This window comes from Odontesthes bonariensis, chromosome 24 (genome assembly GCF_027942865.1).
Source record: "Odontesthes bonariensis isolate fOdoBon6 chromosome 24, fOdoBon6.hap1, whole genome shotgun sequence".
In the NCBI taxonomy this organism is placed as follows: Eukaryota; Metazoa; Chordata; class Actinopteri; order Atheriniformes; family Atherinopsidae; genus Odontesthes; species Odontesthes bonariensis.
Genome location: NC_134529.1, coordinates 376,290 through 392,322, shown reverse-complemented (window position 1 = coordinate 392,322; position 16,033 = coordinate 376,290). Strand labels below are relative to the sequence as shown.

The window sequence follows — 16,033 nt, the reverse complement described above, 5'->3', positions numbered from 1 at the left end:
CCTAACCCACCCTTACCCTTTGGAGGCTAACCCACTCTAACCCTTAGGAGGCTAACCCTAACCCACCCTAACCCTTACCCTTTGGAGGCTAACCCTAACCCACCCTAACCCTTACCCTTTGGAGGCTAACCCTAACCCACCCTAACCCTTAGGAGGCTAACCCTAACCCACCCTAACCCTTAGGAGGCTAACCCTAACCCACCCTAACCCTTTGGAGGCTAACCCTAACCCTCCCTAACCCACCCTAACCCTTTGGAGGCTAACCCTAACCCTCCCTAACCCACCCTAACCCTTTGGAGGCTAACCCTAACCCTCCCTAACCCACCCTAACCCTTTGGAGGCTAACCCTAACCCTTTGGAGGCTAACCCTAACCCTCCCTAACCCACCCTAACCCTTTGGAGGCTAACCCTAACCCTCCCTAACCCTTACCCTTTGGAGGCTAACCCTAACCCACCCTTACCCTTAGGAGGCTAACCCTAACCCACCCTAACCCTAAGCTGGGCCTTAGCTGTGTCACTGGTTTCCATCAAACAGTTTAAAAACAAACAGAAATAAATCTGAGGTTTCAGTATCAAACTTTTTATTCAGTTTTTTCTCTGAGCTTCATGTGAACGCCGGTGAAGCTGAACTTCCTGCTTCAGGCAGTCTGAGGACACACCTGCAGCCAGGTGTGCGTTTCCATGGGAACGATCCCAACCTGAAGGCAGACGGGCGACTGCTCCAGGAACACATTTCATTCAGATTCAGTTCAGAACTTTTTATTTTTCAGGGTCAGAAAAGTTTTTCAGGAACGAAGCAACGACGGGATGACTCAGCGATGACTCATCAGAATAATAAGCTCCGCCCTCTCTGCCGGCGACCACAGACTGAATCTGGCGGTGTGTGATGTCATCAGTTTTTCCAGCGGATTTGCTGTCAGAGAAGAAGAAACAGTTCAGTTTGGTCTGAGGATGATGGCGGTGATGTTCTTCCTCCTCCTCTTCCTCACCGGGTTGTTGAGCAGCTCCTCCATCTTCCTTTCTGCTGCCGAGCCTCTCTCCACCTTCCCTCGGTATCCTAGCAACAGCTGGCGGTCCTTCATATCCCGATAAGTCTGATTGGCCGAGAGACAGAGAAGACATCGTTAACATAGAGCCCCGGCCTGCAGGGCTCCAATTGGTTTAAAGCGTTTACATCAGAAGCCAATCAGAGGGCTCGGTGAGTGTAAAGGTGACTCACGCTGATGACGATGTCGTGACATTTATGTTTCTGAGCCAAACTGATCCTCAGCTCTGCATCATCCACCAGTCCAACGTACTCCTGCAGCACCTGCCATTCATCAATAACACCAAATAACCAGCGATCAATAACCCCAAATAACCAGCGATCAATAACCCCAAATAACCAGCGATCAATAACCCCAAATAATCAGTGATCAATACCGCCCCCTGACCCGTGTAGCCCCGCCCCCTGACCTGTGATTAATAACTCCCTCTCAGCAGCTCTGCTTGGCCCCGCCCCCTGACCCGTGTAGCCCCGCCCCCTGACCTGCGTGGGGGCCGCGTTCTTCTGCAGCACGTCTACGACCCTCTGGAAGCTCAGCGGGGACTTCTTCCGGGTGAAGCCGAGCCAGTTCCTGCTGGTGAACAGAGCGTCCACGTCCGGCCACGCCTTCAGCTTCGCCCGCGCCGCCAGCGCCGTCACAAAGAACTGCTTCTCTGAGATCTGATGTCAGAGGTGGTAACCGTTAGTAACCGCCGGTAACCGACCGTAAGAGACGCAGGACAGAAACAGTTCTCACCCTGAAGGTCTGACGGACGTTGAGCGGACTGCTGTAGGTTCCCTGCAGACACAAACAAACGGGTCTGATCCGGTTCATCTGATCCAGTTCACCTGATCCGGTTCAACTGATCCAGTTAAGCTCCAACTCGGGCTAACCTCGGGCTCGGTTTCTCCAACTCGGGCTAACCTCGGGCTCTCTAACTCGGGCTAACCTCTGGCTCGGTTACTCTAACTCGGGCTAACCTCGGGCTCGGTTACTCTAACTCGGGCTAACCTCGGGCTCGGTTGCTCTAACTCGGGCTAACCTCGGGCTCTAACTCGGGCTAACCTCTGGCTCGGTTACTCTAACTCGGGCTAACCTCGGGCTCTAACTCGGGCTAACCTCGGGCTCGGTTGCTCTAACTCGGGCTAACCTCGGGCTCGGTTGCTCTAACTCGGGCTAACCTCGGGCTCGGTTGCTCTAACTCGGGCTAACCTCGGGCTCGGTTGCTCTAACTCGGGCTAACCTCGGGCTCTCTAACTCGGGCTAACCTCGGGCTCGGTTACTCTAACTCGGGCTAACCTCGGGCTAACCTCGGGCTCTAACTCGGGCTAACCTCGGGCTCGGTTGCTCTAACTCGGGCTAACCTCGGGCTCTCTAACTCGGGCTAACCTCTGGCTCGGTTACTCTAACTCGGGCTAACCTCGGGCTAACCTCGGGCTCTAACTCGGACTAACCTCGGGCTCGCTGTAGTGGTAGAAGCAGCAGTAGTACAGCGTAGTGATCAGCGGCATATTTAAGATTGAAGCTTTTCTGGGAAACTTCTGGAAGATTTCCGTCTTTCCCCCACGCTCCGCCTGCCGGTCTGTTGCCTAGAAAACACAAACAGGGATTAAACTGGAACTAAAATATATATATATATATATATATATACACACATACATATATATATATATACACACATACACACATATACACACACACTGTTTCTGACCTCCACGATGATCTGCCGCTCCAGCAGAGTGTAGTGATCCTGAACATGAGCCGAGTCCTCGGCAGGAAACGGAAGGCTGGAGAGAAGCACACGTAAACAACTGTAAACAAACAGCAGCAGAGTAAACAACAACAAAACGGACCGCAAACAAACAAACAAAACCAGTCAACAGCAGTCTTGAAATCACATTACTGGCAACATGATCTGTTAACTGAAACAGTAAATCGTCTGTTCTTCTGCAGAAGGCTTTTATTTGTTTGTTTGTTTCCCTGCAGGTGTCCCTCACCTGAGGCAGCTCTTCAGGAAGTCCCGCTTCTTGTTTTCATCGGTGATGCTCAGATGTTCTTTATACTGAAGCAGCTGTCAGAGAAACAGAGAAACAGGGTTAGATCAGCATCCTGTCGGCCCTGAGCCCTAAACTGCTGACTGCCACCTACCGCCATGTCCTCCGTCCTGCCCAGAGCTCTGCGGGCAGAAAACAACAAGTAAACAACAAGTAAACAAGGTGACAACAACAACAGCACACACGTGTCAGGTGGGAGGAGGTTCGGTCTCACCTGTGCAGCTCCATCAGCAGCCTCTGCTCTCCCATCTCAGTCAGGAAGTGGATGAAGTGTCTCAGAGCCGTCTGCCTGGACTCCAGCTCTCTGAATAAAACCTCTGAGGACAAAGAGAGAAACAGGTTCATCCCCCTGAGAGAGAAACGGGTTCATCCCCCTGAGAGCTGGATCAGAACTGCTGGTCCAGGATCAAAAGAACTCACCTTTACTCAGTGTCCTCTTCAGATAGATCAGAACCTGTAGAAGAAGGTGAGATAAGTGCTCTGTGAACATTTCTAACAAAGTTACCGATGAAAGAGTCTGAAATGAGTTTGATGGAGTTACAGCAGTGATGGCGTTCCCATCGTGAGCAGCGACGGCGAAGTCCAGCAGCAGCAGTTTGTCCTGCAGAGAGCGGAACTTCTCCAGAGACGCCGTCTGCGGCAGAGACACGCACAGGTGAGCTAACGCTAACACACAGGTGAGCTGAGCTAACACACAGGTGAGCTGAGCTAACGCTAACGCACAGGTGAGCTGAGGAAAGGCTAACGCTAACGCATAGGTAAGCTGAGGTAAGGCCAACGCTAACGCACAGGTGAGCTGAGGTAAGGCTAACGCTAACGCACAGGTGAGCTGAGGTAAGGCTAACGCTAACGCACAGGTAAGCTGAGGTAAGGCCAACGCTAACGCACAGGTGAGCTGAGGTAAGGCCAACGCTAACGCACAGGTGAGCTGAGGTAAGGCCAACGCTAACGCACAGGTGAGCTGAGGTAAGGCTAACGCTAACGCACAGGTAAGCTGAGGTAAGGCCAATGCTAACACACAGGTGAGCTGAGCTAACGCTAACGCACAGGTGAGCTGAGCTAACGCTAACGCACAGGTGAGCTGAGCTAACGTTAACGCACAGGTGAGCTGAGGTAAGGCTAACGCTAACGCAAGCTAAGGTAAGGCCAACGCTAACGCACAGGTGAGCTGAGGTAAGGCTAACGCTAACGCACAGGTGAGCTGAGGTAAGGCTAACGCTAACGCACAGGTAAGCTGAGGTAAGGCTAACGCTAACGCACAGGTAAGCTGAGGTAAGGCCAACGCTAACGCACAGGTGAGCTGAGGTAAGGCTAACGCTAACGCACAGGTGAGCTGAGGTAAGGCCAACGCTAACGCACAGGTGAGCTGAGGTAAGGCCAACGCTAACGCACAGGTGAGCTGAGGTAAGGCCAACGCTAACGCACAGATGAGCTGAGGTAAGGCTAATGCTAATGCACAGGTGAGCTGAGGTAAAACACAGGTGAGCTGAGCTAACAGACAGGTGAGCTGAGGTAAGGCTAACGCTAACGCACAGGTAAGCTGAGGTAAGGCTAACGCTAACGCACAGGTGAGCTGAGCTAACGCTAACGCACAGGTAAGCTGAGGTAAGGGTAATGCTCACGCACAGGTGAGCTGAGCTAACGCTAACGCACAGGTGAGCTGAGGTAAGGCTAACGCTAACGCACAGGTGAGCTGAGCTAACACACAGGTGAGCTGAGGTAAGGCTAATGCTAACGCTAACGCACAGGTGAGCTGAGGTAAGGCTAACGCTAACGCACAGGTGAGCTGAGCTAACACACAGGTGAGCTAAGGTAAGGCTAATGCTAACGCTAACGCACAGGTGAGCTGAGGTAAGGCTAACACTAACGCACAGGTGAGCTGAGCTAACACACAGGTGAGCTGAGGTAAGGCTAATGCTAACGCTAACGCACAGGTGAGCTGAGGTAAGGCTAATGCTAACGCTAACGCACAGGTGAGCTGAGGTAAGGCTAACACTAACGCACAGGTAACACAAACAGGTAACATTACCTTTCCTTGCTGCAGTCTCTGAACAGTCTCTTCAGGTGACCAATCACTGACATAATCCTGACATAACAAAAAAAAGAAAAGCAAACTGTTGTCATCAGTAATTAGATTACTGTGATTGAATAGATTACTATAATCAGATTAGTGTTACTGTAATCAGATTAATGTTCTTGTAATCAGATTAATGTGGTTACTATAATCATATTAATGTTCCTGTAATCAGATTAATGAGGTTACTATAATCAGATTAATGTTACTATAATCAGATTAATGTTACTGTAATCATTTTAATGTTCCTGTAATCAGATTAATGTTACTATAATCAGATTAATCAGTTTACTGTAATCAGATTAATGTTCCTATAATCAGATTAATGTTCCTATAATCAGATTAATGTTACTGTAATCAGATTAATGTTCCTATAATCAGAATAATCAGATTACTATAATCAGATTAATGTTACTATAATCAGATTAGTGTTCCTGTAATCAGATTAATGTTACTATAATCAGATTAATCAGTTTACTGTAATCAGATTAATGTTCCTATAATCAGATTAGTGTTCCTATAATCAGATTAATGTTACTGTAATCAGATTAATGTTCCTATAATCAGAATAATCAGATTACTATAATCAGATTAATGTTACTGTAATCAGATTAATGTTCCTATAATCAGATTAATGAGGTTACTGTAATCAGATTAATGTTCCTGTAATCAGATTAATCAGGTTACTATAATCAGATTGTTACTGTAATCAGATTAATCAGGTTACTGTAATCAGATTGTTACTGTAATCAGATTAATCAGGTTACTGTAATCAGATTAATGTTACTGTAATCAGATTAATCAGGTTACTATTATCAGATTGTTACTGTAATCAGATTAATCAGGTTACTGTAATCAGATTAATCAGGTTACTGTAATCAGATTAGTGTTACTGTAATCAGATTAATGTTACTGTAATCAGATTAATCAGGTTACTATTATCAGATTGTTACTGTAATCAGATTAATCAGGTTATTGTAATCAGATTAATGTTACTGTAATCAGATTAATCAGGTTACTGTAATCAGATTAATGTTACTGTAATCAGATTAATCAGGTTACTATTATCAGATTGTTACTGTAATCAGATTAATCAGGTTACTGTAATCAGATTAATGTTACTGTAATCAGATTGTTACTGTAATCAGATTGTTACTGTGATCAGATTAATGTTACTGTAATCAGATTAATCAGGTTACTGTAATCAGATTAATGTTACTGTAATCATTTTAATGTTCCTGTAATCATTTTAATGTTCCTGTAATCAGATTAATGTGGTTACTATAATCAGATTACTCAGGTTACTATAATCAGATTAATGTTACTATAATCAGATTAATGTTACTGTAATCAGATTAGTGTTACAGTAATCAGATTAATGTTACTGTAATCAGTTTAATGTTCCTATAATCAGATTAATGTTACTGTAATCAGATTAATATTACTGTAATCAGCTTAATGTTCCTATAATCAGATTAATGTTACTGTAATCAGATTAATGTTACTATAATCAGATTAATGTTACTATAATCAGATTAATGTTCCTGTAATCAGATTAGTGTTACTGTAATCAGATTAATGTTTCTGTAATCAGATTGTTCCTGTAATCAGATTAGTGTTACTGTAATCAGATTAATGAGGTTACTATAATCAGATTAATGTTACTGTAATCAGATTAATGTTACTGTAATCAGATTAATGTTCCTATAATCAGATTAATGTTACTGTAATCAGATTACTGTAATCAGATTAATCAGGTTAATATAATCAGATTAATGTTACTGTAATCAGCTTAATGTTCCTATAATCAGAATAATCAGGTTACTGTAATCAGATTAATGTTACTGTAATCATCTTAATGTTCCTATAATCAGATTAATGAGGTTACTATAATCAGATTAATGAGGTTACTATAATCAGATTAATGTTACTGTAATCAGATTAATGTTCCTATAATCAGATTAATGTTACTATAATCATTTTAATGTTCCTATAATCAGATTAATGTTACTGTAATCAGATTAATGTTACTGTAATCAGATTAATGAGGTTACTATAATCAGATTAATGTTACTATAATCAGATTAATGTTACTGTAATCAGATTACTGTAATCAGATTAATCAGGTTACTATAATCAGCTTAATGTTCCTATAATCAGATTAATGTTACTGTAATCAGATTAATCAGGTTATTGTAATCAGATTAATGTTACTGTAATCAGATTAATCAGGTTACTGTAATCAGATTAGTGTTACTGTAATCAGATTAATGTTACTGTAATCAGATTAATCAGGTTACTATTATCAGATTGTTACTGTAATCAGATTAATCAGGTTATTGTAATCAGATTAATGTTACTGTAATCAGATTAATCAGGTTACTGTAATCAGATTAGTGTTACTGTAATCAGATTAGTGTTACTGTAATCAGATTAATGTTACTGTAATCAGATTGTTACTGTAATCAGATTAATCAGGTTACTATTATCAGATTGTTACTGTAATCAGGTTACTGTAATCAGATTAATGTTACTGTAATCAGATTGTTACTGTAATCAGATTGTTACTGTGATCAGATTAATGTTACTGTAATCATTTTAATGTTCCTGTAATCATTTTAATGTTCCTGTAATCAGATTAATGTGGTTACTATAATCAGATTAATGTTACTATAATCAGATTAATGTTACTGTAATCAGATTAATGTTACTGTAATCAGTTTAATGTTCCTATAATCAGATTAATGTTACTGTAATCAGATTAATATTACTGTAATCAGCTTAATGTTCCTATAATCAGATTAATGTTACTGTAATCAGATTAATGTTACTATAATCAGATTAATGTTACTATAATCAGATTAATGTTCCTGTAATCAGATTAGTGTTACTGTAATCAGATTAGTGTTACTGTAATCAGATTAGTGTTACTGTAATCAGATTAATGTTTCTGTAATCAGATTGTTCCTGTAATCAGATTAGTGTTACTGTAATCAGATTAATGTTACTGTAATCAGATTAATCAGGTTACTGTAATCAGATTAATGTTACTGTAATCAGATTAATGTTCCTATAATCAGATTAATGTTACTGTAATCAGATTACTGTAATCAGATTAATCAGGTTAATATAATCAGATTAATGTTACTGTAATCAGCTTAATGTTCCTATAATCAGAATAATCAGGTTACTGTAATCAGATTAATGTTACTGTAATCAGATTGTTACTGTGATCAGATTAATGTTACTGTAATCAGATTAATCAGGTTACTGTAATCAGATTAATGTTACTGTAATCATTTTAATGTTCCTGTAATCATTTTAATGTTCCTGTAATCAGATTAATGTGGTTACTATAATCAGATTACTCAGGTTACTATAATCAGATTAATGTTACTATAATCAGATTAGTGTTACAGTAATCAGATTAATGTTACTGTAATCAGTTTAATGTTCCTATAATCAGATTAATGTTACTGTAATCAGATTAATATTACTGTAATCAGCTTAATGTTCCTATAATCAGATTAATGTTACTGTAATCAGATTAATGTTACTATAATCAGATTAATGTTACTATAATCAGATTAATGTTCCTGTAATCAGATTAGTGTTACTGTAATCAGATTAATGTTTCTGTAATCAGATTGTTCCTGTAATCAGATTAGTGTTACTGTAATCAGATTAATGAGGTTACTATAATCAGATTAATGTTACTGTAATCAGATTAATCAGGTTACTGTAATCAGATTAATGTTACTGTAATCAGATTAATGTTCCTATAATCAGATTAATGTTACTGTAATCAGATTACTGTAATCAGATTAATCAGGTTAATATAATCAGATTAATGTTACTGTAATCAGCTTAATGTTCCTATAATCAGAATAATCAGGTTACTGTAATCAGATTAATGTTACTGTAATCATCTTAATGTTCCTATAATCAGATTAATGAGGTTACTATAATCAGATTAATGTTACTATAATCAGATTAATGTTACTGTAATCAGATTAATGTTCCTATAATCAGATTAATGTTACTGTAATCATTTTAATGTTCCTATAATCAGATTAATGTTACTGTAATCAGATTAATGTTACTGTAATCAGATTAATGAGGTTACTATAATCAGATTAATGTTACTATAATCAGATTAATGTTACTGTAATCAGATTAATGTTACTGTAATCAGATTACTGTAATCAGATTAATCAGGTTACTATAATCAGCTTAATGTTCCTATAATCAGATTAATGTTACTGTAATCAGATTAATCAGGTTACTATTATCAGATTGTTACTGTAATCAGATTAATCAGGTTATTGTAATCAGATTAATGTTACTGTAATCAGATTAATCAGGTTACTGTAATCAGATTAGTGTTACTGTAATCAGATTAATGTTACTGTAATCAGATTAATCAGGTTACTATTATCAGATTGTTACTGTAATCAGATTAATCAGGTTATTGTAATCAGATTAATGTTACTGTAATCAGATTAATCAGGTTACTGTAATCAGATTAGTGTTACTGTAATCAGATTAATGTTACTGTAATCAGATTGTTACTGTAATCAGATTAATCAGGTTACTATTATCAGATTGTTACTGTAATCAGGTTACTGTAATCAGATTAATGTTACTGTAATCAGATTGTTACTGTAATCAGATTGTTACTGTGATCAGATTAATGTTACTGTAATCATTTTAATGTTCCTGTAATCATTTTAATGTTGTTACTATAATCAGATTAATGTTACTGTAATCAGATTAATGTTACTGTAATCAGTTTAATGTTCCTATAATCAGATTAATGTTACTGTAATCAGATTAATATTACTGTAATCAGCTTAATGTTCCTATAATCAGATTAATGTTACTGTAATCAGATTACTGTAATCAGATTAATATAATCAGATTAATGTTACTGTAATCAGCTTAATGTTCCTATAATCAGAATAATCAGGTTACTGTAATCAGATTAATGTTACTGTAATCAGATTAATGTTCCTATAATCAGATTAATGTTACTGTAATCAGATTACTGTAATCAGATTAATATAATCAGATTAATGTTACTGTAATCAGCTTAATGTTCCTATAATCAGAATAATCAGGTTACTGTAATCAGATTAATGTTACTGTAATCATCTTAATCAGATTAATGAGGTTACTATAATCAGATTAATGAGGTTACTATAATCAGATTAATGTTACTATAATCAGATTAATGTTACTGTAATCAGATTAATGTTCCTATAATCAGATTAATGTTACTGTAATCATTTTAATGTTCCTATAATCAGATTAATGTTACTGTAATCAGATTAATGTTACTGTAATCAGATTAATGAGGTTACTATAATCAGATTAATGTTACTATAATCAGATTAATGTTACTGTAATCAGATTACTGTAATCAGATTAATCAGGTTACTATAATCAGCTTAATGTTCCTATAATCAGATTAATGTTACTGTAATCAGATTAATGTTACTGTAATCAGCTTAATGTTCCTATAATCAGATTAATGAGGTTACTATAATCAGATTAATGAGGTTACTATAATCAGATTAATGTTACTGTAATCAGATTAATGTTACTGTAATCAGATTACTGTAATCAGATTAATCAGATTACTGTAATCAGATTAATCAGGTTACTATAATCAGCTTAATGTTCCTATAATCAGATTAATGTTACTGTAATCAGATTAATGTTACTGTAATCAGATTACAGCCTTGGTGTTAACCTTGTACTCAGATTTTGGTTTTCGGAGCTCGGGAGCGTAGAGTCTGAGAGACGAGTCCCCAAACGCTAAAACGAAGAAAAACAGCATGACGTTCATTCAGATTAGTTCATTAATCCCTCATTTATTAATCCATTAGACTTATTAATCAGACTTGTTCATTCATCAGACACTCGTTTACTCAGCACAGCTTGGCTCCTTGGTATAATTCAGCTGCTTTAAAGCAGAGAAAGCTGGAGAGACAGTGGCGTTCCTCTAATATAGAAGAGTCTCAGTTAGTCTGGAAAGATAGTTTAATAACATATAAGAAAGCCCTTCGTAAAGCTAGAACTGCTTATTATTCATCATTGATAGAAGAGAATAAGAACAATCCCAGGTTTCTCTTCAGCACTGTAGCCAGTCTGACTAAGAGTCCGAGCTCTGCTGAGCCAGTTATTCCTTTAACTCTCAGCAGTGATGATTTCATGAGCTTCTTTATTAATAAAATTGTTTCTATCAGAGAGAAGATTGATGGAGTCCTTCCCACTATTATCAGTGATGTATCATCAAGTACAGCAGCTTTAGAAGTATCTTTAGAACCTGATTTGTATTTAGACGGCTTCTGCCCAGTTGGTCTCTCTGAACTAACAACAGTAATAGTCTCTTCTAAACCATCAACTTGTGTTTTAGACCCAATCCCAACCAGACTGTTCAAGGAGGTTTTCCCATTAATTGACACTTCCATATTGGATTTGATCAATCTGTCTTTGTTGACAGGATATGTACCTCAGACTTTTAAGGTTGCTGTAATTAAACCTTCCATTTTGGATTCCAGTTTGTTCTTGTAAATGAAGAATCTTCCTCACACACCAGAGTAAGTCATGGAGTTCCCCAGGGTTCTGTGCTTGGACCGATTCTTTTCACTTTATACATGCTTCCATTAGGTAACATTATTAGACAGCATGGCATAAATTTCCATTACTATGCTGATGATACTCAGCTGTACTTATCTATAAAACCAGATGAACCCAATAGGTTGGTCAGACTACAAGCATGTCTTAAAGACATAAAGAGCCTTCAGTTATCAGGCCCCTCTCTGTGGAACCAGCTGCCAGTTTGGGAGGCAGAGCCTTCAGTTATCAGGCCCCTCTCTGTGGAACCAGCTGCCAGTTTGGGAGGCAGAGCCTTCAGTTATCAGGCCCCTCTCTGTGGAACCAGCTGCCAGTTTGGGAGGCAGAGCCTTCAGTTATCAGGCCCCTCTCTGTGGAACCAGCTGCCAGTTTGGGAGGCAGAGCCTTCAGTTATCAGGCCCCTCTCTGTGGAACCAGCTGCCAGTTTGGGAGGCAGAGCCTTCAGTTATCAGGCCCCTCTCTGTGGAACCAGCTGCCAGTTTGGGAGGCAGAGCCTTCAGTTATCATGCTCCTCTCTGTGGGACCAGCTGCCAGTTTGGGAGGCAGAGCCTTCAGTTATCAGGCCCCTCTCTGTGGAACCAGCTGCTCTCTACCTTTAGGATCAGTATCTAATTCACTCATCAGACTTACTGTCAGTGAAGCTCTGGAAGTTTCCTCCTTTAGTTTTTCCTGCAGATCAAACATCAGTCACACAGTCAGGTTTCTCTTCTGGGTCATGTGACCAGATCCCTCTGGCTCTCTATTTCGTTTTTTTATTTTTTTATTGGCGGTTGGCAAACAACTTAAGGAAGCATTACCGCCACCAACTGGTAAGGAGTGTGGATCACATTACATTTCTATATACATATATTTATATTTACACACACCCATACACCATTATATCTTCACATACCTACACATTTACATAGCCCTACTCATTTATATACTCTTATATATACACTAAATTCTATTATACAACCTGCACTGTTTTAAATAATAAAAAATAACCTGATATCCTCTGTTTCCTGATTCTTTTTTCAATAAATCTACTATATCCAATTTCATTTTCATCCTACTAAGCTTTGTGACCAGATCCCAGTGCACCGCTCTCACCTTTAAACAGAGAGCTCAGGGAGAGCCCTGATTGGCTCTTGCTGATTGCAGATGCCTCTGTGGGGATCCTGGGGAAGGCCGGCTCTCTGTCTGCCCTCTGATTGGATGCTGCCGTCTCTTTGACCGACCAGGAGATGCCTGAGGAAACGGGTCCGACAGTCTGAAACCTGCAGCCAATCACAGCTCAGGGTTCTGCACAGGTGTGCTGAGAGAGCAGGTGACTTACTGCCCACTGGTTCCCCACTCCAGCTGACCCTCTCCACATCGTCCTCATCCTCATCTTCCTCCACCAGCTGCCGGATGCTGTTCACCGCCTGCTTCGACTCCTTCAGCTGGGACACATCACAGCTGAGCTTCAGCCTTCAGCCTCCGTAACGTTGTTCCAATATATTAATAATGTTGTTCCAATCAGGAACATCCTGTCTCAGAGGCTGTGTTCGAAACCACATACCGCATACTGCATCCTACATACTCATCGATCAGACAGTATGCAGAGCGTTTACCCACAATGCATTTCGCTCCTGCCCGAGCTGAAATCAGCCGGCCTGAAGCTGATTTCTCTTAAGCTCTAAACTCTGTAAACTTTAGCAACATTTGAAACATTTTCAGGTGAGAAAGTAGTCGTTTAGATCCCCAACGTGTTGAAAACCTAATAAAACACCCATTGCCTTTTATCATAGGGAAAGCCATTACCATACAATTGGTGCTTTTGTTTTGAAAACAGGAAGTGAACCTACCCTCGTTGTAGCTAGCTTGAAACTGCCGTTTTGACAGGAAATGACGATCGGTGACGTCACGTTACGTTGCATCTTGGGTAGTTTGAGTATGAGTAGGAACCTCATGATGCATACCCAACATTTAGGAGAATCTAGTATGCATCCGGGGACTTAAAAAAGTTAAAAGTTAGTATGAGTAGGAGGAGTAGTGGGCGGTTTTGAACACAGCCAGCGTGATGCAGAAAAACTGCTCCATGCATCTGTTACTGCAGGACTGGGTTACTGTAATTCTTTATCATTGGGCTGTCCCACATATTCTCTGAGAAGCCTCCAGCTGATCCAAAATGTTCTGATGAGAACTAACAGCAGAGATCATATTTCTCCAGTTTTAGCTTCTCTTCATTGGCTCCCTGTTAAATTCAGGTCCAGTGTAGACCAGGTCTTACCCTGCTGAACTCGTCATCTTCATCATCGAAGGTGAAGGCTTTGAATTTAGAGCTGTTCCAGTAGTCTTCCTCGTCTGCTTTATTCTTCATCATCTAGAAAGAACATTCAGTTTGAATTAACTTTTGTATTGCTGCAGAATGCTAACCCGTTAGCTTCAACGCAAACAGGAGCAGCTGCAGAATGCTAACCCGTTAGCTTCAACGCAAACAGGAGCAGCTGCAGAATGCTAACCCGTTAGCTTCAACGCAAACAGGAGCAGCTGCAGAATGCTAACCCGTTAGCTTCAACGCAAACAGGAGCAGCTGCAGAATGCTAACCCGTTAGCTTCAACACCAACAGGAGCAGCTGCAGAATGCTAACCCGTTAGCATTAACACCAACAGGAGCAGCTGCAGAATGCTAACCCGTTAGCATTAACACCAACAGGAGCAGGTGCAGAAAGCTAACCCATTAGCTTCAACACCAACAGAAGCAGCTGCAGAATGCTAACCCATTAGCATTAACACCAGCAGGGGCAGGTGCAGAATGCTAACCCATTAGCATTAACACCAACAGGAGCAGCTGCAGAATGCTAATCCATTAGCATTAACACCAGCAGGGGCAGCTGCAGAATGCTAACCCATTAGCATTAACACCAGCAGGGGCAGCTGCAGAATGCTAATCCATTAGCATTAACACCAGCAGGGGCAGCTGCAGAATGCTAACCCATTAGCATTAACACCAACAGGAGCAGCTGCAGAATGCTAACCCATTAGCTTCAACACCAACAGGAGCAGCTGCAGAATGCTAACCCATTAGCATTATAACCAACAGGAGCAGCTGCAGAATGCTAACCCATTAGCATTATAACCAACAGGAGCAGCTGCAGAATGCTAACCCATTAGGATTAACACCAACAGGAGCAGCTGCAGAATGCTAACCCATTAGCATTATAACCAACAGCATTAAACCATTAGCATTAACACCAACAGGAATGCTAATAATGCAATAATGCAAATGCTCAATAATGCAAAGAAGGATTTTGCATAAAATCAAGAGAATTATGGACAACCCTGAACATCCTCTCCATGAGACTGTTATCAGAAAACAGAGTCTCTTCAGTCAAAGGCTTCTTCAGTTTGGATGCAAAGCGGACCGCTACAGGAAATCTTTCCTGCCCACAGCCATCAGCATCTATAAGAACTCCTTGATTTAATTGAGTTAAAGTATTTTTGAATTGAATTGAATTTGAATTGAATTAATTCAGGATGCAGAATGCTAGTCCATGATGGTGATGATGATGATGATGATGGAGGCTGTGTCAGCACTCTGTATGTATGACTGGTCTCTGTATGCTGTCTGTGTTACAGTTCTATATCATGATTAGCATGCTAGCATGCTAGCATCATAACATCCGCGTTAAACTTGTTTCCCCGCGCTGACAGCGGCGGGAGCAGTGAAGTCAGAGTCCCGCTACATGTCACCGGTAAAGTGGAACAGCACACAGCCCAAAGAATAAAGCCGAAACCCGAGCAGAACCGATCAGCTGTTTTTACCTTCAGCTGCCGCTGCTTCCTTCTTCCCCCGAGATGGAGCCTGCACTTCCGGCTCCGCAGGGTCTTCTGGGAGTTGTAGTTAACTACGTTCACAACATGCGAGTATTTCCACAGCCCTTTTTTCATAATAGAGACCAGAGAGTCTCTATTTTTATATTATTATATCTCTGATATTTCGGACATGCAGCTGGAATCAGCCGGAAGTCAGCTGACCGGAAATCATTCACACACATGGAACAGGTCCTTTTCTTCTTCTCCTCCTTTCCTCCTTTTATTTTCTCCTCGTTTTTAATTTTTTTTTAATTATTTATTATTTATTATCCCCTTTTTTATCTTGTGCATTTAAGATCCTTGAATTGTTTTTTCTATATGTGGAGGTGTGAATATGTGAAGTTAAAAAAAACAAACTGTTTACTTTTGAGGATGTCATTGTTTTGTCTATATGACAT

At 40.3% G+C, this 16,033-nt stretch overlaps 1 protein-coding gene across 1 annotated transcript; it reads right to left on the bottom strand.

Annotated features, from left to right (window-relative positions):
- Positions 1-564: 564 nt before the first annotated feature.
- vipas39 (VPS33B interacting protein, apical-basolateral polarity regulator, spe-39 homolog) lies at positions 565-15,791 on the bottom strand. Its single transcript, XM_075459235.1, has 19 exons — positions 15,585-15,791; positions 14,050-14,142; positions 13,114-13,219; positions 12,888-13,025; positions 12,426-12,464; positions 10,909-10,973; positions 5,109-5,165; positions 3,621-3,713; positions 3,500-3,533; positions 3,294-3,396; positions 3,174-3,201; positions 3,023-3,096; positions 2,737-2,812; positions 2,480-2,614; positions 1,782-1,823; positions 1,529-1,705; positions 1,220-1,309; positions 990-1,094; positions 565-913 (listed from the first exon to the last, which is right to left on the bottom strand). The coding sequence occupies exons 1-19, from the start codon at positions 15,708-15,710 to the stop codon at positions 893-895; spliced, it is 1,602 nt and encodes a 533-aa protein (XP_075315350.1). The 5' UTR covers positions 15,711-15,791; the 3' UTR covers positions 565-892.
- Between the last annotated feature and the right edge of the window lie 242 nt (positions 15,792-16,033).